Source organism: Biomphalaria glabrata, chromosome 13 (genome assembly GCF_947242115.1).
Source record: "Biomphalaria glabrata chromosome 13, xgBioGlab47.1, whole genome shotgun sequence".
Lineage (NCBI taxonomy): Eukaryota > Metazoa > Mollusca > Gastropoda > Planorbidae > Biomphalaria > Biomphalaria glabrata.
Window position 1 is genome coordinate 25,477,863 of NC_074723.1, and position 26,176 is coordinate 25,504,038.

Below are 26,176 nucleotides of genomic sequence, written 5' to 3' on the forward strand. Positions count from 1 at the left end.
TATATATATATATGTCTGTGTATGTGTGTTAGAATTAAAAAAAGCAGTGTTTCTCAACCTTCTGCGAAAAATAAAAAACAGCCATGTTGAGGCCTTTTTCTTGACAGCCAGGGGGTCTGGGGGAGCGACGTAAGCTCCCCCAGTGGGGTTCGAGGCGAAGTCCCGACGCCAAAAGCGTTTACTTGCATTCTTCACTGCAGAAACGCATTCTCCCGACGTCTACAGCTCATTATTCATCCTATTAAAAAAGGAGCTTTTGAATAATGTTTTACTTGAAAAATATTCTAATATGACTTAACAGGCCCTTACTAAATTGCAAATACAACCGATTTGTTCCTTTAAAAGATAATATACCCCATTTATTTAGATTAAGACTTATTTATATATAAACAGAGAATAACAAAAAGTGGTCATATTGGCATCATATTGCAACTATAGCAGTTCGGTAAAAACAAAAAATCACGTTGGTGGCCTTTCCCTTGTCAACTAGGTGGTCTGGGTCAGCGCTGTAAGCTCACCCCAGCGGGGTTCTTCCCTGCCAGAAACGCATTTTCCTGACATCTGCAGCTCATTATTCATCCTATTAAAAAAGGCATATCAAATTTAGTAGAATAAAGTAACGTGGGGGGCAATGGCCGAAACTGAAATGTGTGTGACAATCGAGATACAATTAGTTTAAGTATATCTTTATTCCGCGTATTTATCGTTATATTATCTTCACGTTAAGCGAGACCTCTTTTAGTATTTTGTTTTGGTCAGAATAAGACCCTATAAGAACAATGGTTAAACGCCCTTTAGATATTCGACTGTTTTGACGCGCGCAAAATGTCTAAATTTTAAGAACCCTTTGAATAATGTTTTTACTTTTAAAAATTATTATGTAAATTTATAAGGCCTAAGTACATAGCAATTACAACAGATGTTTTCCTTGAAAAGAAAAGATACTCCACAGATTTAGATTAAGGCTTTGAGGGTCGCCGCAAAAAAAAAAAATCTTTTTGAAAAATAATATTTAAAAAAGTTCATATCTAAATTATGACTTTTGTTCAATACGCCTGTTTGTGACTTCGTTAATAGAATACAAAGCAATGAGCAAAAAATAAAAAAAAAATAAAAAAAAAATATTGGAAGACAGAGAAGAAATTAAGTAGACCAAAAAAGAATTTTAATTCGAACTTCGTTTCAATTGTAAGTTTATAAAAAGAAAAAACCAACTACAGTTTTCACACATCCTCATTGGCTATACACTTGACAACAATCTGAATCTAAATTACAATAAATAGAGGCCAGATATACATAGATCTATATACGAGTTCTAGTCCAGATATAGTAGATTCTATATCAAGATTCTAACTCTAGATCTAGACTTAGCAGATATAGACTTAGAATGACTGAAAGTATAATGAAAGATTTCAAATATATTGTTCATTTCGATATCTGTTTCCGTAGTGTAGAGGTTTTAATATCTGCCAAGCACGCAGAAGGTCCTGGGTTCGAAACTTTTTTTTTTAGTTAATAAATATTTCTACATTCTACATCCTGTAAAATAGATATGCATTTTTGGATGATTTTATCGGCCCCCGAAAGGGGAAAAGGCGCTATTAGTTTTGTGTGAAATTAATGTCCATCTGTCCGTCCGTCCCGTTTAGATCTCTTAAACTAGAAAAAATAGTGAAAATCCGACATAACAATATTTTAGACCATTCAAAGTCCTGATGCAACGGCTACTTTTTTCTTTTCTGAAAGCGAAAAATCTAATTTTTAAAATCACTTATGCAAGCAGTTTTTTCATAAAAATACATCACTTTTACAACTATAACTATTAAACACTCAAAACACTTGAGGCTCTTTATTGGGGGAGACAACCATTTACCATATTATTAACACATTTATGCAAACGGTTGTAGATTTTTTGTTATAAAATTTTGTTATTATATTTGTATTGTTAAGTTGTGTAAGTTCTATTATACTAAGTACTATATGTACACACAAATAAATGTTTACTATTTTTTTAAAGAGAAAAAATCTATTTCGTATGCATTATGCGTTAGACATAACTTAAAACGAATAGAAATATTTTAAATTGCATTTTCTTTTCTATTTTAAATATTGGCACTTTAGTAGAATCATGCTATCGCCCTCCCCCACCCCACCAAATCGGCCAACATACCAGAATTGGAACTTCATTATGTTCAGATTAGTTTCAATATCAATAAGTAGCCCTTATCATATAGATATGTTACTAATTGAAAGTTAATTACCCCACCAAATCGTCCAACATTCTAGAGGTATGGGGCGATATAATCCAAAAATAATTATAGTATTCAAAATAAAACCATCTTCCATTTAACTTGTATGTTGATGAGCCCTCCCTTTCACTTCTGATCAACCTCAAATCTCACATCGACCAGAAGAACATAAGCCACACATTTTCTCCCAATTTGGCTTCCATTTGGCTCCATGGTTTCGTGACAACTTGCCCAGAATTGATTTTGCTGCTGTCTGGGTGTGTTTACCCGCATTGTCACATACATCTTCACTTTGAGTCAAAAGATAGTTCTCTTACTTTTAATCCAAGTTTTGGGGCGAATGATTAGAAGCTCTCACAAGTTTGAACTATCCACATACGTACCTAGACGTAGTATTGTTACGTTTTTTTAAGTAAAAATTACAGAATAAATATTCAATTAGTCATAATAATGGGACGCTAATAATGTTTGAATTTCAGGAAACTCCAACTTCGCCAGTTTTTTTTTTCATCTTTTTTCTTTAAATCATTTAAAAATTGATATATCTATCCAAGCTATACCTATAGCTCTGAATCTCTAAGGACATTTCTAGACTGTAAGACATTTCCATGAGAAGTGGATCACTTTTGTCTGCTCTTTGCTTACAGCAATCTTAAGAAACAGTAGAAAACATTTTATTTTGCTTTTAATTGATCGTCTGTCGTTTTTTTTTATGTGGATATCTGCGCATAACTTCAAACTCTTTGAACTTTTACTGACGAAATAGATTTTTTTGTTTTCATCTCTTCCCACACAATCCAACTTTTTATTTGCTTTTCAAAATGTTTTCTTTCTTTACAATATACAAGAAGAAAGCTAATTGACGTACACACATAATCCTATTTACACTGACACTGTGTTCCTAATGCCTTTGTTACTACAATATTACTTCCACTAAATGTTTTGCTTTATAATAATTATGGGGAATGAATTTTTTAAATTGGCATTAAATTTGTCTAATTATACAATTGTAATTAATAAGTGTTGAATTAATTGTTCACATTTGGATTCGTTCATGAACTCTGGGACCACTTCACTCATTCTCATGACATCGTTCGAATGCTTAACTTCCATATTATTCAGACTAAGAATTACTTGTTCATCTGTGTCTAGTTGAATACATTTGAGACATGTTAATGACACAGATGTCAATGTAATCAAAGTAATTAGAGCGTAAAACCTATTTTGATGTTTTCAATGCAAAAGTAGAAAATGATCATATAAAAAAGTAACAGAAGACAAGCTTTTTTAAAAAAAGATAATCTCCTTTATACAGCTGACCAACCTTTGTAATAAACTAAACCAGCTATCTACTTGTTAACCAACCTTTGTAAGAAACTGAACCAGCTATCTACTTGTTAACCAACCTTTGTAATAAACTGAACCAGCTATCTACTTGTTAACCAACCTTTGTAATAAACTAAACCAGCTATCTACTTGTTAACCAACCTTTGTAAGAAACTGAACCAGCTATCTACTTGTTAACCAACCTTTGTAAGAAACTGAACCAGCTATCTACTTGTTAACCAACCTTTGTAAGAAACTGAACCAGCTATCTAATTGTTAACCAACCTTTGTAAGAAACTGAACCAGCTATCTACTTGTTAACCAACCTTTGTAAGAAACTGAACCAGGTATCTACTTGTTAACCAACCTTTGTAAGAAACTGAACCAGCTATCTAATTGTTAACCAACCTTTGTAATAAACTGAACCAGCTATCTACTTGTTAACCAACCTTTGTAAGAAACTGAACCAGCTATCTACTTGTTAACCAACCTTTGTAAGAAAATAAACCAGGTATCTACTTGTTAACCAACCTTTGTAATAAACTGAACCAGCTATCTACTTGTTAACCAACCTTTGTAATAAACTGAACCAGCTATCTACTTGTTAAACAACCTTTGTAAGAAACTGAACCAGCTATCTACTTGTTGACCAACCTTTGTAAGAAACTAAACCAGCTATCTACTTGTTAACCAACCTTTGTAAGAAACTGAACCAGCTATCTAATTGTTAACCAACCTTTGTAAGAAACTGAACCAGCTTTCTACTTGTTGACCAACCTTTGTAAGAAACTAAACCAGCTATCTACTTGTTAACCAACCTTTGTAAGAAACTGAACCAGCTAATCTAATTGTTAACCAAACTTTGTAATAAACTGAACCAGCTATCTACTTGTTGACCAACTTTTGTAAGAAACTAAACCAGCTATCTACTTGTTAACCAACCTTTGTAAGAAACTGAACCAGCTATCTACTTGTTGACCAACCTTTGTAAGAAACTAAACCAGCTATCTACTTGTTAACCAACCTTTGTAAGAAACTGAACCAGCTATCTAATTGTTGACCAACCTTTGTAAGAAACTAAACCAGCTATCTACTTGTTAACCAACCTTTGTAATAAACTGAACCAGCTATCTAATTGTTAACCAACCTTTGTAATAAACTGAACCAGCTATCTACTTGTTAACCAACCTTTGTAAGAAACTGAACCAGCTATCTACTTGTTGACCAACCTTTGTAATAAACTAAACCAGCTATCTACTTGTTAACCAACCTTTGTAAGAAACTGAACCAGCTATCTAATTGTTGACCAACCTTTGTAATAAACTGAACCAGCTATCTACTTGTTAACCAACCTTTGTAAGAAACTGAACCAGCTATCTACTTGTTGACCAACCTTTGTAAGAAACTAAACCAGCTATCTACTTGTTAACCAACCTTTGTAATAAACTGAACCAGCTATCTAATTGTTGACCAACCTTTGTAAGAAACTAAACCAGCTATCTACTTGTTAACCAACCTTTGTAATAAACTGAACCAGCTATCTAATTGTTAACCAACCTTTGTAATAAACTGAACCAGCTATCTACTTGTTAACCAACCTTTGTAAGAAACTGAACCAGCTATCTACTTGTGACCAACCTTTGTAATAAACTGAACCAGCTATCTACTTGTTAACCAACCTTTGTAAGAAACTGAACCAGCTATCTACTTGTTGACCAACCTTTGTAATAAACTAAACCAGCTATCTACTTGTTAACCAACCTTTGTAAGAAACTGAACCAGCTATCTAATTGTTGACCAACCTTTGTAATAAACTGAACCAGCTATCTACTTGTTAACCAACCTTTGTAAGAAACTGAACCAGCTATCTACTTGTTGACCAACCTTTGTAATAAACTAAACCAGCTATCTACTTGTTAACCAACCTTTGTAAGAAACTGAACCAGCTATCTAATTGTTGACCAACCTTTGTAATAAACTGAACCAGCTATCTACTTGTTAACCAACCTTTGTAAGAAACTGAACCAGCTATCTACTTGTTGACCAACCTTTGTAAGAAACTAAACCAGCTATCTACTTGTTAACCAACCTTTGTAAGAAACTGAACCAGCTATCTAATTGTTAACCAACCTTTGTAAGAAACTGAACCAGCTATCTACTTGTTGACCAACCTTTGTAATAAACTAAACCAGCTATCTAATTGTTGACCAACCTTTGTAATAAACTGAACCAGCTATCTACTTGTTAACCAACCTTTGTAAGAAACTGAACCAGCTATCTACTTGTTGACCAACCTTTGTAAGAAACTAAACCAGCTATCTACTTGTTAACCAACCTTTGTAATAAACTGAACCAGCTATCTAATTGTTAACCAACCTTTGTAATAAACTGAACCAGCTATCTACTTGTTAACCAACCTTTGTAAGAAACTGAACCAGCTATCTACTTGTTGACCAACCTTTGTAAGAAACTAAACCAGCTATCTACTTGTTAACCAACCTTTGTAATAAACTGAACCAGCTATCTACTTGTTAACCAACCTTTGTAATAAACTGAACCAGCTATCTAATTGTTAACCAACCTTTGTAATAAACTGAACCAGCTATCTACTTGTTAACCAACCTTTGTAAGAAACTGAACCAGCTATCTACTTGTTGACCAACCTTTGTAAGAAACTAAACCAGCTATCTACTTGTTAACCAACCTTTGTAATAAACTGAACCAGCTATCTAATTGTTAACCAACCTTTGTAATAAACTGAACCAGCTATCTACTTGTTAACCAACCTTTGTAAGAAACTGAACCAGCTATCTACTTGTTAACCAACCTTTCTAAGAAACTGAACCAGCTATCTAATTGTTAACCAACCTTTGTAACAAACTGAACCAGCTATCTACTTGTTGACCAACCTTTGTAAGAAACTAAACCAGCTATCTACTTGTTAACCAACCTTTGTAAGAAACTGAACCAGCTATCTAATTGTTAACCAACCTTTGTAAGAAACTGAACCAGCTATCTACTTGTTGACCAACCTTTGTAATAAACTAAACCAGCTATCTACTTGTTAACCAACCTTTGTAAGAAACTGAACCAGCTATCTAATTGTTGACCAACCTTTGTAATAAACTGAACCAGCTATCTACTTGTTAACCAACCTTTGTAAGAAACTGAACCAGCTATCTACTTGTTAACCAACCTTTGTAAGAAACTAAACCAGCTATCTACTTGTTAACCAACCTTTGTAATAAACTGAACCAGCTATCTAATTGTTAACCAACCTTTGTAATAAACTGAACCAGCTATCTACTTGTTAACCAACCTTTGTAAGAAACTGAACCAGCTATCTACTTGTTGACCAACCTTTGTAATAAACTAAACCAGCTATCTACTTGTTAACCAACCTTTGTAAGAAACTGAACCAGCTATCTACTTGTTGACCAACCTTTGTAATAAACTAAACCAGCTATCTACTTGTTGACCAACCTTTGTAAGAAACTAAACCAGCAGCTATCTACTTGTTAACCAATCTTTGTAATAAACTAAACCAGCTATCTACTTGTTGACCAACCTTTGTAATAAACTAAACCAGCTATCTACTTGTTAACCAACCTTTGTAAGAAACTAAACCAACTATCTACTTGTCAGTTGTTTTATTTTTAGAGGGTTCGAATCCTGGTGAAGACTGGGATTTTTTTAATTCGGGATCTTTGGGCGCCTCTGAGTCCACCCAGCTCTGACATTAGTTGGAAAAAGTAAAGGCGGTTGGTCGTTATGCTGGCCACATGACACTTCGTAAACCGTAGGCCACAGAAACATATGACCTTTACACCATCTGCCCTAAAGATCACATGATTTGAAAGGGGAACTTTACTTTTACACATTTGATAAATTATCTCCACCACACCTACTAAAAAAGGCTAATAATATTTAAATAAGTACAAAGCGTGTACAGAGGTGAATTGTGCAAAGCGTGGTTATAAGTCCATAGTTATAAGTCCGTGGTTATAAGTCCATAGTTATAAGTCCGTGGTTATAAGTCCATAGTTATAAGTCCATGGTTATAAGTCTATAGTTATATGTCCGTGGTTATAAGTCCATAGTTATAAGTCTATAGTTATAAGTCCGTGGTTATAAGTCTATAGTTATAAGTCCGTGGTTATAAGTCTATAGTTATAAGTCCGTGGTTATAAGTCTATAGTTATAAGTCCGTGGTTATATGTCAGATACTCCGAGGAATAATACATAAATATAGAGCAACCATTCTGACAAAATCAAATCAATCTCGCCGTAAGGTCTAAATTTGATCCAACAAATAAACCGATGGACTAGCTACTACGAGGGGATGCATGCGGCCCGCTGTCAGAAGTTTGCCCAACTTTGTTGTGGAACATTACGAAACATCCATACATTATGATACATAAAGTCAAAAATAATTTCATCAAACTAGAGTGTGTCCTACAAAATGTCCCCTGTCTTGGATTCGTTCAGAAATGTCTTTTCTTCTTGCAGGCAGCGAGCAGGCTTCCAACTCGTCAGTCTCGCGATGACCCTCCGAAGCTCTTATTGTACGACACTGCAACCATTTATCGTTCACCAAATGATGAAATATTCATTTTCTTTGTTTGCAAACTGCGGTGTTACGTAACAGACAAATATTGAACCATTTCGACTTGCTGTGATAGGGCGACATTCCATTCCACTTCCTAGTTGTATCAATTTGTTCTTGAAAGAAATGCAAGTTTTAATGAATAAAACACCACTACCGTGATTATTTGCAACAAAATGATTGAATACCTTCTGAATTGACTTTTGGACTTTATCAGTTCAATTGTATTTTTTAAACGTATGCATTCTGTAATAGTTTAGTATAGACACAGACACAGTAATAATTTATGATCATTTGTATAGAGTAGTATATACACAGACAGTAATAATTTATGATCATTTGTATAGACACTTTCATAAGTTTGGTTCGACTGTTAATAAGTAGTTAATAACGTAATATTTTTTTAAAAACTCAAACTAATGTTTAATGTCAGTAATATAATGTTTATTGTCAGCAATATAATGTTTAATGTTAGCAATATAATAATGATGTCATGAATGTGTGACGATAATTTTATTTTGCAATAAAACTTGTTTCGAATTCTAATTAAATAAAAATTGAATTTGTTTCTTGACAGATTGACCGAAAGAATGATTTCAAGCAAGTGAACTGCAAGCAAGACTATGGGAACATCTATGAAATGTGTCTCACTAGCCTATATCAACTAGACAGTTATAAATTCCTGTTCCAGACATGCCTAACAGACTAGATTGATTACTTAGTCAACTTTCTTATTGATACATTACTAAGTGATAGACATCATTAATAGCCTATAAGTTCTGTTTTATCGAATGGATGTATTTATGTTCAACCTTCACGTTCACCACTCAGTGTAGCGCTACTTACAAGTGATATCAAGCACTACACGCATGATTGAGATTCAACGGATTATTATCAGCTTATTGAAACGTGACTGTTGATTGATTACTTGGGACGCTCTTCACAAAAGTATTGTTCCATTGAAACCAGATTTATTTCTTCTTGTTGGTGGTGTTCAAAGAAATGGCCAGTTAAGACGTTTGGATTATTAGCCTGCTTCTCGGACATGGCCTTGAAGACGTTCGTTTGACTGGGGCTAGTGGCTAGTTAACAAAGCCATGACTACAAAAGTGATTTATTTTTTGGTCAACGGTAAAGAGGAAGCGGCAGAGTTCACTAGCGATGATGACGTAGAAGATGTGAGAGGTAAGTCACGTGTTTGACCTCATACACCAGTGGATCTGTAACAACTCACATTTTACTGCAGCTGTCAATCTTGCGCTGTTCTGTTAGCAGAGAATACAAACGAATCTTTAGCATGGCGATGAACAGCTGATAAACTATGTATGCACTATGTCTATCCCAAATGTAAATGTTATGATTAATAAAAGAAAGAAGTGGATTGGAGAAGGAGGAAGGGTTCCTAGTCCTTTGGCATCATTCTTTGTGGAGAATGAAACGTTGACAGTCTTCTCACGTGATTACCTACTGGGGAACATGACAACCCATTTGGAATTACTGCTTCCACATTTTTTTTATTTACAAACACCCTCCACCCCCACCCCCGCTCATAGATACTTTTTAAACCTATAGATACAAGATAGTATTCTTGCAGTATGCAGTTAATAATGATTAATCAGCCTACTTCCTACTCTCTTGACCAGAAGGGTTTGCTAATGCCAGAAAAAGAATACTTCCAATGATTTAGGTGGGACCTTTTTATTGTGACCGATTTTCATTTCAGTCTGGTATGCATGGTGTTATTCTGAGTTGGTATATCTGTGTTTCAACTTGTTTCAATCACAATGCCAATGCTCATTTTGTTTGGACTCTCTCTCTCTCTTTATACCCATCTTACTCTTTACCCTTTAACACTCGTGTTTACAAAGGCTAATAGTCAATAATTATCCCCGAAATATCTCACACCAAAGATCTATATACGTAACACTATTCTTACTACATAGCCAGACCTTAGGAGAGGAAATACATGCCTCAATGTTTTATCTCTAAGTCTTACATTTCTATGATTGCGCATTACCCCGTTATGACGTCATAGTACGTCGATATCTTTATCGTGAACAAATAACATGATATGTTTATGTTGGTAACACTGAAGACATATTCAATCGTTCGTTAAGAAAGTATCGCCATAAACTTTGTGAATAAATAGAAATCAGTAGTTCATGCTCATGATATAGCACAAATGCAAGACCTATAGCCCTCTCTCACTCTAAATAGAACAAATATGAGTTTAAATATGTCCGTTGACTTTAACAATGACGTCTGTTCTTTGACGTCATTGCTTTGTTCATTGATTGAAAATCTGCCTTGAAAGCTGTGCCTATTGAGATGTGACCACTAGTGTCCAGTAGTGTTGGGATCAAAATATGCAGGTAGAGCTGAGACAGTATTAGTGAGTTAGTATTAGTACATTCTAGAATAATAGGCCTTTTATTATTAGTATAGTCCATATCAGGAACCTTTCTGAAGATTAGCGTTTCATGTGCCAGCTAGATCTATCATTTATCTGTTCTCATTGCTAAAATAAACCTATTTTCTAGTTATTTCACTTACTAATATCAAGTCTGTAGCTCAATCTCTTCAGACGAGAGGTTAATATTGACTTAGTAAAAAGTAAGTTCTACCTAACTGAAACCAGTTTAATGTTTAATCGATATTAGTTATGTCAATAAAATGGGCGTCATTGGCAGATAGAAGGTTCTTGTTAAAAGAACAAATACTAGTGATATCAATCATTGTCCCCACTGGAACTGTCTTCACTTTAGATAGAGTAGACTAGAAAGGAATAGATAAGTTCTTTCTCTGTCCTCTTCTCTATGACACTCTTCTATCTATCACTTGTAACATCACCTTTCTATGACACTCTACTATCTATCACTTCTAACATCACCTTTCTATGACACTCTTCTATCTATCACTTGTAACATCACCTTTCTATGACACTCTTCTATCTATCACTTATAACATTAAAGATCTATGACACTCTTCTATCTATCACTTGTAACATCACCTTTCTATGACACTCTTCTATCTATCACTTATAACATTAAAGATCTATGACACTCTTCTATCTATCACTTATAACATTAATTAAAGATCTATGACACTCTTCTATCTATCACTTATAACATTAAAGATCTATGATACTCTTCTATCTATCATTTATAACATTAATTAAAGATCTATGACACTCTTCTATCTATCACTTATAACATTAAAGATCTATGACACTCTTCTATCACTTATAACATTACAGATCTATGAAACTCCCCTTATTTCAACTTGCGTGTATATTTTCTAGGTCAAAGTCTGTCTCGGCATAAATGTCATAAATTTCATTTTTTTTAAAATTACTTTCTTGAACAAATGGGCACCTGTAAGATCAGGAAGATCTAGGTGAAAACATGTCACTTTGACATCGTCTGTTGTATTCACACCTATTATGTAAGAACCGAGTGTACACCACAACGTCACAAGAGCAAAGTGTTTCCAGGCAATCAGCTCTTCCTACTACAAACAGATGGTGCATTGTTGTCGCTAAGACTTGCAACTTGTCCCCCAACACCTGCTGGACGTGTACTTAGCAATCCCTACTCGGAATCAAATATGAAGCATCTATCAAATATACTTTCACTCTTATACTTAGCAATCCAAATGAACTCCCTACTCGGAATCAAATATGAAGCATCTATCAAATATACTTTCACTCTTACACTTAGCAATCCAAATGAACTCCCTACTCGGAATCAAATATGAAGCATCTATCAAATATACTTTCACTCTTATTAACAGTGAGTGTTCTGTTGTCACAGATAGTTATATAACATACTGTAGACATGAATCCAAAAGTGTTCACATTCTCCCTTTTAAAGTTCTTAAGACTGATATCTACTTGGAACTTTAACAACTCGACCACTTCTGGTTGTCTTGACTGGTACACAAGTTCTCTAGACATTGGTCTATAACTGTCTGTTTCGTTTGTTCCATCAGTTTGCTGTTCATTGTCTTAATCGGTATCATAGTACCCAGAGATGTCTTCATCGAAACTCTTGTTCAAAAAGAGTTGATTTCGTCTGTAAGCTTTTCCGTCATTTGTCTTTATGATGTAAGATCTGGGTGATGAATGTTTATTGACGACAACTGCTTTCTCCCATGTTTGTCCTAGACGAACTCTCACTTTCTCTCCGACAGAGTAATCTTTTGGTAATCTTGCATGAGCATCGTATTTCACTTTGCTTCTCATCTGTCGTTCTTTGAGTAATGTCTCTGCATTTTCAGCTACCGATGATTTCAATAATTTGGGATCAGTTGGAATGATGTCCATGAGTCTTATACTCATCAGCAGTTGTGATGGTGGATATGGCAGTCCGTTTATCGGAGTATTTCTATACTCGAGAATAGCGAGATATGGATCTTTCCCACTTTTGTATGCTTCACGATACCAACATGCACCTCACTTTGACCATTTGATTGAGGGTACTTAGGGCTTGATGTTGTTATCTTAAAACCCCACTCGGAAGCAAACTCTCTATATTGATAGCTATTGAATGGCATATTGTCGCACACTATTTCTTCTGGTATGCCATGTCTAGCAAAAATACCTTTCAGTGCTCTGATAACACATTCTGCTGTTTTGTTCTCTAGTCGTTTTATTTCAGGGTATTTGGAGACATAGTCCTCAACTAGTAAGTAGTCATTGTTCCACCATTCAAACAAATCTGTCGCAACATTTTCCCATGGTCTGTCTGGTACAGCATGAGGTAGCAATTTTTCCTTCACATTATTTCTTTTGAACGTTGCACATGCTGAGCATTTCATTATTGTCGAAAAAATATATTTGGACAATCCTGGCCAAAACACACTTTGTCTTGCCTTCAATCTGGTTTTCTCAAGACCAAAATGACCTGTGTGCAACTTGTCGAGAACTTCATTTCTCATACTGGAAGGAATTATAATTCTGTTTTCAGAAAATAATATTCCATTCTCTTCATGAATACTATCTTTAAATACACTTTTACTGTTTCATGAACTTGAGTTTTTAATTTTGGCCAACCTTCCCTGGCATAATTAATTACTAGTTTCAATTTAGCACCAGATTCAGTTTTTACGTCTAATTTTAATCTTCTGATCACTTCCCGGAAACTATGCTGTTGCGCTATGAATTCTCATAACCATGTCATCATCTGAATTAGATTGCTCTTGACCATTGATGTACGCACACGATAACGTATCAGATATTTTCATTTCTGAACCTGGAGTGTAAGTTATTGTTAATTGATAGTCTTAAAATCTAAAAGTCTTGGTGAAATCTTGTGTAAAGGCTTCGTCACAATAGTTTACAAAGGTTTGTGATCTGATTGTACAGTCACGGTTCGTCCAAAAATATAGTGGTGAAAATGTTCAGCTGCAAACGCTATAGCTAACATTTCCTTTTCTATCTGTGCATATCTGCACTCTGTTTCTGTCAATGATCTTGACGTATACGCAACAGGTTTGTCTTCTTGCATTAAACATGCTCCCAACCCTTTAGAAGAAGCGTCACACTGAATAGTAACTGTTTTTTCAGGGTTAAACAGTTGCAGAACTGAAGCTTCACTAAGTGTTTTTTTTTATTAGTTGGAAAGCATTGTCTTGCTCTGCATTCCACTGCCACAATACATCCTTCTTTAGCAATTCACGTAACGGACTGGTGATTGTTGACATGTTCGTAATGAAACTTGACAGAAAGTTCAGCATTCCTAGTAGTCTTTGAATTCCTGTGCGATCTGTCGGTGCTGGCATCTCCATTATTGCTTTGATTTTAGCTGGAACTGGACGAATACCATCTGCTCCAATTTGTCTTCCGAGGTAATTAACACCAGAAAATTTGTAATGTTCTTGTTGAACTTTATATTGTTCTTTCTAGCTCTCTCCAGAACATTTTCAAAAATTTGATCATGTTCTTTTTCATCTTTTGCTTCAATCAGAATGTCATCTGACATGAAATGTACACCTGGGATGTCTCCGAATACTTGATAGCACGTTTCTGTAGTACCTCACTCGCTGAGAAAATACCAAAGTGCATTATCAAGAATCTGTATCTTCCAAACGGATTATTGAATGTACATAAATACGAGCTTGGTTCATCCAACTCAACTTGCCAATATGCATCCTTTTGATCAAGTATACTAAACACTTTTGCTGCTCCCAGTGAACTATTGATTTGATCAAATGTTGGTATAGTGAAATGTTCTCTCATTATATATTTGTTTAGTTCTAGGCATCTAAACACAATCTCAAAGAATTATCTTTCTTCTTTGCTTTAACCAAGTTATAAACCCATTCTGTTGGTTCATCAACTTCTGTGATCACTCCATCTTGTTGCATTTGTGCGAGTTTTCTTTTCAGTTCTTCATAGAGTGATGTCGAAACTCTGCGCGCACATTGAATAACTGGTTTTGCATCTGACGTCAGTTTAATGTGATACTTCATTTTGTATGTACTGGGGCCCTTCTAATTTTCGCTTATATTTTTTCATCAACACTTGTGGAACTTCATTCTGTTGCTTGACATCGTGTACTTCGACATTTCTCTTTGCTTCAATTAGTTTTAAAGCAATAGATGTCTTCAGACCTAGTATAGGATTGATACTTTTCTTGATCACGTACAGATCATCTTTAACTTCTAAATCGCCGACTTTAAATTTGACCGATACAACTCCCTTCAGTTCTAATGCTTCATCCCCTAATGCTCGTAGGGTCGTATTTGAATGCTTTAACTGACTATCAGTTTCTAAAGTGTTCCACGTTGACTCTGATATCACATTAGCTTGTGCTCAAGTGTCAATCTTCATTTTGACCATTTTTCCCATAATATCAACCATCTAAACTTTGACATTGTTTCGAACGACATTTTGCCGCGAAATGATTTCTCTTTTTATATTTTCATGCCGAATGCTGGGCAATTGTATTTTCCATGAGATCTACCACAAGATCTGCTATCTCTAATGATACTTGTTACTTGATTCTTTGTCATTTTTTTCCTGTGCGCTTTTGACTGGTTTTCTATCTTCTGTCTTCTTTAATTTATAAGCAGCATCCACATGTAGTCCTTTCATATCTATCATTTGGTTCTGGGTATGCTCGTCAGCACGAATTATGCTTGCTGCCTTCTCTAAAGTTAAGTCTACATCTCTCAGAAGTCTCTCTCTCACTCAATCTGACTGTATGCCACATACCAATCGATCTCTGATTGTTATCACAATGATGACAAGGCATCTTATGAAAATGTAATGATGTCATTAGATTCTTTCTGATATTAAACACAAGATATTTACTCTTGTCTTAAACTAATAGCGTTTAATATCACTTATTCTAACTTAGAGAGACTGTGACAAGACTCTCTCTCTCTCTCTCACGCACACACACACACACACACACACACACATACACTTCTATATAGTGTACATTTTATGTTTCAGCTATTACCAGTACATGCACACATTCGTTGAGGCTGATGACCACAGAATAGTTGGTGTCTCATCTCTGAACTAATAGTTTTGAATGTATGGGCTTACATAGATGTAAATAGGTAAAATAATCCTTCGTTTTAAATGAACTTCAGTGTTCAATGATAATACATGAACTTTGAGTGTTTAATGATAGTACATGCACTTTGAGTGTTCAATGGTAGTAGAAGAACTTTGACGCCGTGGTTTCCTAGAATTTCATTGAAATTAATTGTGTGTGTGTTGTATGTTGTACACTAACTGTTGATTGCTCGTGGAAGCTGTGAGATGAATCCAGTAAAAGGGGCTGGTCAAACACTAGGTTAAGGATTTTATGTTGGAGTTATACGTGTGAGTGTGTCTTGGGCATATGACAAACAACTTTGCAAACTTATTTATTTATTATGACACTGTTTACTTATTAAATCAACTAAAACTAGTGTCATTAAAATAAAGATTCAAATAAAATAGTTCTCCCTATTCACTTGACTTTTTATTCTACCAGCAATTTTCTTTATTTTTTTGTCAAGGCAAAAAAATCCTGTATATAATAAATGTATTGAACACGTTCTTTGATAATAACAGATACTAGCATTCTATAAATATTATCTTATCTTTTGTCAACACAAAACTATCGCGTACATAGAGCTTTAGTGAATTCAAAATCTAAGCTCTAGCTTAGACCACTAAGCTACAATTAACATCTTACATCATGTGTTAAAATCTTGCATCATGTTTGAGTTCACATCTTACATCGCGTTTAGTTTATATCTTTAGTGTATATCTCACATAAACTCTTAGTTCACATCTTACATGACATCAACGTTACTATTTTAGTTCACATCTTACATCACATCAAAGTTACCATTTTAGTTCACATCTTACATCGCGTTTAGTTTATATCTTTAGTGTATATCTCACATAAACTCTTAGTTCACATCTTACATGACATCAAAGTTACTATTTTAGTTCACATCTTACATCACATCAAAGTTACCATTTTAGTTCACATCTTACATCGCGTTTAGTTTCACATCTTACATCACACCTTAGCTGACATCTTACATCACTGTAAAATGAGGCTCATCGTCATTCATCTAAACTCAGTTAACATCTTTAAAGAAACCAATTTTTAAACTTCTTAAAACCTCAGTTAATATTTTTAAAGAAACCTATTTTTAAACCTCTTACAAAAACTTTAGTTTACATCTTTAAAGAAACCTATTTTTAAACCTCTTACAAAAACTTTAGTTTACATCTTTAAAGAAACCTATTTTTAAATATCTTATAAAAACCTCAGTTGACATCTTTAAAGAAACCCATTTTTAAAGATCTTTTAAAAACCTCAGTTTACATCAATAATGAAACTTATTTTTAAACATCTTACAACAAAAAAAAACAAACAACTCAGTTAACACCTTTAAAGAAACCCATTTTTAAACCTCTTACAAAAAGCCTCAGTTAACATTTGCACCAAACATCTGTTCAACATCTAATATCAAGTCCAAGTCAATCCTATACCAATCTTCTAACGGACAAAAATGTGCTAAATATCTCCTTTGATATACAAGCAGTAATGCACATTACATAATAAAGGATCAATAAAGACGCCTACTCTGTTCAACATGGGGAGGTAACTGGCTACAAAGCTATCCAGTATCAGACTACGTAGCAGTAATTCTAACTTTAATCATTTATAACTTTAGTACCAGGTGACTGAGCCTCGCTCGGATGAATAATCTATTAACGAAAAATATTTACCCGAACTTAATTTTTAATGACGAAAATGAGCGCTCTGGTAGAGGACTATCAATTTAAAGTGTTGCTTTGGTGTTCCTTTAGTTTTAAATGGCATCGCACATGCCATGCATAGCGATTCGAATAGAAAGTCTCATTGTAGTCTCGAAAAACAAATCTCACATTGAAACTTTTGCGTTAAACTATTGGCCCATTATTGGCTTGGTAGAAAGTCTCAGCAGTGTAACTTCTCAAAAGATTACGTTCAGAATTTAATATTGCAATTAATATATTGATAATAATTAATTAATATATCAATTATGGCTTTAGAACGAAACATCAAGTGATACAACATCTCTACGTTATTGGGTAAAACATACACTTTGTAACAAACTAACATGGCGCATTTTCCCCTTAGAGACTTAAAAACATCGCGTTAGTATTGTAAAGAAGCGTTTCCCTTCGAGCACCTCTGTTATGCCTAACACCCTTAAGCTCACTAAAAAGCCTTTGGCAGATGTTAGAGCCCCATACGGGATACGTGCCCTTCCCAGCTCATACCGGCGTTTGCTAGAGCATCGCTGCTTGTAGTGCGGTCCTGGCACCGTATGTCCATGATGGTGTGAAAACATCTTTGGTGAAGTCGTTCAAGAAGTCTTAGTTGCTTTCTACCCATGTCTCGGATCCACAAAGAGGCGTTGAGAGAACCACTGTTTGGTTGACACTGATTTTTGTAGGCAGGCGAAGCTATTTATTTCGCCACACTCTCGCTTGGAGGGGTCCAAAAGCACGACTAACCCTGATCAGATCTCTCCTGGGCCCTTCGTCTCCACGCCCTAACTCCAAGCTGTTGCTATGCTTCCCAGATATGTGAAATTGTCTACCACGTTAAGGGATGCCTATTCGCGTTGATCTTTGGGGCTGAGTAGATTTTATTGGGTGACTTCTGGAACATGACTTCCGTTTTACAGAGGTCTATGGTTAAACCAAAAGAGGCGGCAGCGTAATGAAAATTCATTGACCGCGAGCTGGATATCATCAGGGCCGGCCTTAGGCCACTGCAACCTATGCGATCGCAGTAGGCCCCGAACTTTTATAAGCTCCGCGCTAATTTAATTCTAGGTGTAAATTATTAAATTAAACCATTGTAACTTATAACAGTGTTCCCGTGGTCTCTTTATTTTCAAGGAGCTCCCGGAAATCTCCTGAAATTGCAAAATATACTAACAGTCTGGCAATCTCCTGAAATTATTGAAATCTCTTGAAAACTCATAAAAAATGTCCTTAAAATGTCTTTTTAAGGTGTCAATCAATATGGTAAACGCCAATCCTACGCGCAATAAACAAACGACATTGTCAGCTTTCATTTAGTAAAAATTTAATGCAAAGACAAATTTATTTTCTAATTCAAAATTTTAATTTTCACTTATTATCCTTATCCCTACCCTGACTGAGCTGCGCGCAATCTATTTCACATAGGGCACAGCAAATGTTAGGGCCGGCCCTGGGTATCATATTCAGTGTGTGCAAGTAAGGAGTAGAGAAGGTGTGTTATGACCATTTCCTATGTTTTAGGTATGGGACAGTAGACTTCGAAGCTTGAACGCATTGCAATAATTCACCAGCAAAATAATAACAAAGTAAAAGCTACCTACGGGTCTATGCAATTAAAGTGTAAACAATACAACCGGTGAACACCACGGGCTGTTGGATGGCTCGATGACCCCTTGTTGTTTCATACGTTCCAGCATATCGAGGGCTTCTTGCTGTTTTGCCAACGGTAGACGACGCGGTGGTTGTCGAATGGGTCTGGCATTTCCCTTATCAATACGGTGTTGCACAAGGTTTGTAATCCCGCAGTCATCCTCCTCACAGGGCATAATGTCCATAAATTCCAAAATTAACTTCTCAGCCTTGTTATATTTTTCCATCGAAAGACTTTCTTTCATCTTGATAAGAAGTTTGTGTATCTGTGCGCTCTCCTTCGCTGCCGTGTTTGTCGATCTCTCTGCGTCCAGACATTGTGTGATCAGATCTATGGAGTAACAGTCCGCTATGACACTACCCGCTCGTAACTTATTTTCCTGCGAGTAAAGATTCATGACTCTCAGTAGGACCTTTCTATCGCCAACACTGACAACCAACGTCTTTCCTACAGCCAACCTATTCTCTGTTCCTCTCGCTGTTTCTACGAGTTTTGTGCTAATGATTTCGCAATGTCCTTCAACCATTCCCCATATTATACATTCCGATTGTGCTGGAATGGTCGTATCTTCTACCAACAAAATTCTTCTCGCTTGACCGTCTCCCATATCCTCCTCAAGTAGTGGAATCTCCATGTAAGCATATTGTAAAGTGCCATTAGCCATGTTTAAAGACAGCCCGAATGCTTGCATAAAATCCAAGCCAAGGATACACTCGTCAGTCACGTTTGCGATCAGGAACTCATGATTGAATGGTTGGGTTTGAATTTCGAAGTCTGACCTGCCCCAACACTGTTATTAGTTCGCCACTGGCTGTTTTCAGTGTATAACCGTTTGCTTCTGTTATTTCCTGATCTCCAATATATATCGACCGAGATGCTCCGGTATCCAAAAGAAAAGCATAACACCCGCGGCCGATCTTTCCTTGTACCTTTAAACTTCTATTTCTTCCCAACACTGTAACAGAAATAACCATTTTTGGAGCCTCTGTATACCGTGCTGCCTGTCTCCGCTCCTTGAAACCGGCAGACATTAGTTTTCCCGGTTGCCGTTCTGCCTTTCTTGTGATTGGCGTCCACGACCCCGGAACACTCTGGTACAATCCCTTTGCACATGACCAGGGGTGTTGCAGTTTCAGAAGCGAAGGGGTGTTTTCTATTTAGTCTGATATAGGGTCGCCGTTCGTCTCTAGTCTCTTCCACCACCCTTCTGACCAGCCGTTTAAGATCATCCTCCCGGGGTCGTCTTTCGTCTATAGTCTCCCCCACCAGTCTTCGTACAGGCTGTGTAGGATCTTCCTCCCGAGCATCTATCGTCCGGCTGTACTGCGTGGCCCTAGCTGAATCTCTGGCCGCCTCAAAGGACAGAGCATAGATAAGGGCTTCGCTTACTTTCCGTTTTCCGCTGATTCGGATGGCTTTTTTAAGTTCCGCATCTCGCACTCCATCTATGAAGGCATCTGTAACAGTAACATCAAAAAAGACTGGTGTTGCCAATGGGTAAGACAGACGGGCAAGACGCTCATTGTCTGCCTCTAATTCCTGTAGAGTCTCTCCACTCTTCTCTTCTCGGCTTTTTAATTGTATTCTAAACACTTCCTGTAAGTGTTCTTCGCCGTATCGCAGTTCCATAGTTTTGACCATAGCATCGAAGTCCGTCTGATCCTTCATTGTCTGTAACAATTCAGCTGCCTTGCCTCTGAGTGCCAACACCAGATCAGTTGCTTTCTCTGCCTTAGTATTCCATCTGTTGACTTTGGCCACCGCTTCAAACTGCAATCGGTACACCGACCAAGAAACAAAGCCGTCAAACACCAGCGGTTTAGTCTTCCCCGTAATTTCAGTCACCGTGGCCCCCGCATCTTGTTTCTTCTCTAGCTCCGCCTTCATTTTATTTCGTAATAGTTGAATTTGAGAATCGACATGTTGTTTGTAATCGTCCATATCCTTTTTCAATCCAGACACAACGGATTCTATAGAGCTCAGTTTATTACCTAATTCGTTTTTTAATTTCATCCTTCACCGATTTCAGGTCTTCCTTTATTTGCTCTTTCATCGATTTCCAAAGCTCCCCAGTATCGGGATCTATTTCAAATAAATAGGTGTCCGGATCCTGTTCATCATCTATGATGCTTTGCTTCAGACGCTCCATGAGCGCCTCTTTGTTGCCACTTACCTTCAGCTCTCTACATCTGAGTTCTCGTCTTTAAGTTCTTGGAATGAAAGCTGACCAAGTGTTTTCGTTGACGCCATCCAGTATCTTTCTTACGTTGGGTTATCCGAAAAAAAAAGTTCAATGTTATCATGGTCGTGTACAAAGACCTTCTTCCCACTTTTGTTGAGAATCCCACTTCTGATTCTGATACCAATTGCTGTAACTCTGCCTACAGCGAACCCAAAGAACCTCAACGAAAGTGATAGATCAAAACAGCAATCTAATAATAGAATAATAGTCGGATAACAATTACGTATTAGAATAATAACTACACTTCTTAGTAATAACAACACTTGTTTACATCGGTCATCTTTGACTTCCTCTCTTATTTCATGTCTCTGTCCTGTGTCTCATGGTGCACAGTCTCACACCTAATGTCAGCGTGCATTGTAGAGTCATAACAATATATATACAAGAATTGCTCGCTTAAGAGTATAGGTATAGGATACATAAATATGGCCACCGGAAGCTATGGCGTTTTCCTTCTCCCTGATGATGATAATTGTGCAAACATCGTAGATTGTATCTAGATCTGAAGACTGTATTGATCTATCTAGTCAAGTCTAATAATAATACTTTTAAAAAGGGCTAGTAGTTGATTCTAGCTAGGGCTTGACCTTTATCATCTATTATTACTAGATTTACTAGTATTCACTAACTCTAGGACTAGATCTAGATCTCAGACTTTTGTGCTACTGTGAACTGCATTTAGCTTAAAGAGTGGTTATTGTTGGCTCTAGGGAAATTATCACTTTAAAAATACTCTGCGCAGGCTGGAGGCAATGCAGTAATTAGCCCACAAGTGACTAGTCCCAAACGAGTAGATAAAAGGATACCTCTCAAAGTCGCCTGCTGGAATGTCCGCACACTGCAGGACAGCAACAAAAGTGAATGCCATCAACGGAAGTCTGCACTGGTGGCATTAGGGTTGGCTCGGCTAGATGTAGACATAGCTGCCCTCAGGGAGGTAAACTTGACGAGCCGGGGTCGCTGATTGAAATAGGGGCTGGCTACACTTTATACTGGTCAGCAAGAGGCCCTGAGGAGCACAGGCCATCGGCCGTGGCCTTTATGGTAAAACAATCTCTTGCCAAGAAACTACTAGATATCCCTGTTGGTCACTCAGACCGACTGATGTCGCTCAGACTACCGTTAGATTTTTCTAGATACGTCAGTGCATACGCTCCCACGCTGCAGGCAGAGCCTGAAACCAAGGAAAGATTCTGCGATGACCTGAGGAGAGTCCTGTGCAATGTGGACACTATTGACAAACTTATTATCATGGGTGACTTCAACGCTCGAGTGGAGAACGACTACAGGTGTTGTTGATAGACATGGCATTGGCAACTGCAACAATAACGGCAGGCTCCTGTTGAAACTCTGCTCTGAAGCAAAGCCATATCCAACACATTTTTTCAATTAAAAAAAGCCGTTTCAAGACCACATGGATGCATCCACGCTCAAAGCACTGGCACCTGTTGGATTACATAATAGTGAGGCAGTGTGATGTCAGGGATGTGGTGCACACTAGAGTAGTGCCCAGTGCCGACTGTTACACGGACCATCGTCTTGTCCGGACGAAGCTGAACTTCACCATCAAGATGGTAAAAAAGGATGGCCTGCCTAGGGCGAAGAAGCTAAATGTTGATAGGCTGGCTGACGTACGAGAGCGTTTCAGAGAACTTCTCGAGGCTGATCTTCGAAAGCCCCAGGACTATGATCCAGTGAATAACTGGAACCAGCTAAAAACGATACTTCAGGACGTGACGGCCAAAGTCGTGAGATACTGCAGTAAACCCAACAGAGACTGGTTTGATGAGAACAATACCGCAATTCAAGAACTGTTAAAGAATAAGCACAAATAATATAGCTCTGTTCTTGCGAACCCTAATGACAACGCAGCCAGAACTCTCTATAAAGCTTCTTGTCACACTCTGCAGACAAAGGTCAGGAAACTAAAAAATAATTGGTGGCTTGAGCTGTCCGTAAACATGCAGAGACATGCTGACACTGGTGACACATGCTCTTTCTATGAGTCGCTTCGATGTGCCTATGGCCCAACTTACCAGACTATAGCACCGCTAGATCATCCGATGGTTCTACCCTATTAACTAGCAAGGCGGACACCAAATGTAGAACAATACATTATGCTGTTTGGTGATAAAAGGCACGTATTGGAGGAATCGCTGGCAAATGTCCCTCAGAAAACTATGAGAGAGGAGCTCGACGACACACCGACATCTGAGGACATTGAGACAGCAATATCTAAACACAAGGCACCTGGCTCTGATGGACTTTCCGCTGAAATATTTAAAATGGGTGGTGTCGCCCTGACCGAGAGACTGGGAGAAGTGCGTGGTCCCACCTGAACTTCGAGACTTCGTAATCATATCCCTATACAAAAAGGGTGACAAGTCTAACTGCTCCAACTATCGAGGCATTACACTTCTGTCAGTAGCAGGAAAGATTTTTGCTCCGTTGTTGCTCGACCGACTAACCCACTCTTTAGTGGACGAGGTCTTATCTGAAAGCCAATGTGGTTTCAGAGCCGGTAGAGTTACATCTAACATAATATTTGTTCTGCGACAATTACAAGAAAAATGCAAAGAGCAGAACCTAAACCTATACGCTGCCTTTGTGGACCTCACCAAGGCTTTCGACACGGTCAGTCGCGATGGTTTGTGGAAAATTTTGGCCAGACTGGGATGCCCACCTACGTTCCTATCCATTCTCAAGCAGTCTCACGTGGGCCAAAAAGGCCAGATCAGACATTATGCTTGTGTGTGTGTGTGTGCGCACTGCGCAGTAACTCACATCTTGGACGTATGTATCCAGAGAAGATATATGTATTATGCACATGAACCAGTAGTAGCCAATGCCGACAGATTTCTAGTATCTCTTACATTGAATACTTAGGCCTAACATTTAGCAGCACTATTGCCCAGACTATTGCCCACACTGCTTGTAAAAATGACCTCCCCCCCCCCCCGAGTCTGCCATCTAATCAAACAAGCCGGGAAGGCTTTCTTCTAAGACCACAAAGAATGATTCTAAAAGAAGCTGAAATCAATATTTCATTTGTGTTTAACTGTTGTCTAGGAAATGCTAGCCTCCAAGTAACTTTCGGGTCGCTTTTATCATGTTTTATTTAATGCTTAGTTCTTTCGTATTTCTACTGAGAACAATAACAACAAACAAATAACATGATCACACCTGTCATAAACATTTATTTACAAATACGAGTATCCTAGTCTTTAGAACACAATATACCGATTACTTTTACTTAAAGCTTTAAACATTATTTAACATTTACTGACAATTTGTGCGATTTATACTGTGACAATTCACAAGCATTCTTATTAAGAGTAACATTTTATTATTTAAAGTATTTCTGAAGATTGTTTTTGAACTGACTCTATAACAATACTCTGAACCAAACAGTGTACTTACATCACTGGAAAACATTACTTTCTACGAGTCAAGATCTCAAGAGATGTGCAAACAAGATGTTTACTTATCATCTTCCCCTAGTATTAGAACTAACTGAGAATGTTCTTGCTCCTTCGTTTTCTATGTAGGGCCTTGACTCAGTCATCACTAATTCTAGTCTGGAAGCGACTGTTTTATTGGAAACGAAAAAAAAAAGAAAGCGGGTGAGGGGGGAGTTCTTGCCCCCAAAACAAACTCTTGGGAGAGCGAAGGAAGGAAATAAAAAGAACAAAAGGAGTGGGGGAGGGTGTTCCTTCCGTATTATGGAAAGTGCATGAGAACAAAAGGAGAGGGTGGTATTGGTACTTGAGTTTCTTGAAAACATTACTTTCTACTGATGCCCTATGAAGACCTACTTTTGTCTTCCTATAACCTTTGGCAAGACGTTAGTTATCACATTCACGGGAAGGGCAGCGGAGGAAAGACAGCTTCATTTTCCCGCGAATCCTGCTTTGAAAGCGTTTAGAATTTGGAGAAGCTGTTCATAAATAGCAACCAGCTCGATGGGAAGCAGTAGTTAGGAAAGTTTTTTTTGTAGCATGTTGACGTCATTCGTACGTATCAAGTAATCCAGATTAATTCAAGAAACCCCCAGAGAAGAATTCATTCATGCAATTCCAACTTGACAAAAACCTTTAGTCCTATAAACCTCTGCTTTTTCTGAATCCCCCCCCCCTCCAGACTTCTCATTAAACTACTGTGAGCTTGTGGGATTGAACCAAAGATGTGTAACGTAGATAGCCAATCTATATCTTGTCATTGACGGACATCTAACAAGCACAGGAAAGTCTGTTATTGTGTGCACTCATCCATGACTCAGGAGAGTGTTCGTCTGAACAAACGAATGAATTGGAAAGACTTTTTGTCGAGCCTATTTACGTCACCGATACATGACACTCTAGCTACTGTGTCCGTGTACTTCAGAGTAACTCCACATACAGTCATTCTTCAGCATCATTCTAAATTGTTTGGTCTTGTCTTCTAAAATAACAATCACATAACGATAATGGCTCACCCTTAGTCACGTGCTACTGTAGTCAAAGATCTCTCTCTCTCTCTCTCTCTCTCTCTCTTATAGACGTACTGCACTAGTAGTGTTTTTGTAAATCTCATTGTAAGTGGGCTCAACAAACTTAATCGACTTCGGTCCTCGACTCTCTTGTTTGTGCCGCTACCCTTTTCAACTGACCACTGTCTTCTTCTTCTGTCTACTTCAACATGCAAGCCTAACTAAAGGACATCGAGGGAGGAACATTTTCTTCACTGGAACAGTGTTCAAACCTAAACAAATGAATAAACGAAATGTTGCTAGATAAGAAAGAAGGTTTTCTCATTTCACTCTGTTCACATTGCCATTGATTGACTG

The 26,176-nt window shown here is 37.2% G+C and overlaps 1 protein-coding gene across 7 annotated transcripts in view; it reads left to right on the plus strand.

Moving 5' to 3' along the window:
- The window catches only part of LOC106074013 (high affinity cGMP-specific 3',5'-cyclic phosphodiesterase 9A-like), a 132,361-nt gene that overhangs the window by 33,130 nt on the left and 73,055 nt on the right, over positions 1–26,176 (plus strand). For all 7 annotated transcript variants that reach the window (XM_056009101.1, XM_056009096.1, XM_056009095.1 and 4 more), the window contains one exon: positions 8,759–9,366. In XM_056009101.1, coding sequence (XP_055865076.1) covers positions 9,279–9,366 — 88 coding nt within the window. In that variant the 5' untranslated portion in view covers positions 8,759–9,278. The remainder of the gene's footprint in view (positions 1–8,758; positions 9,367–26,176) is intronic.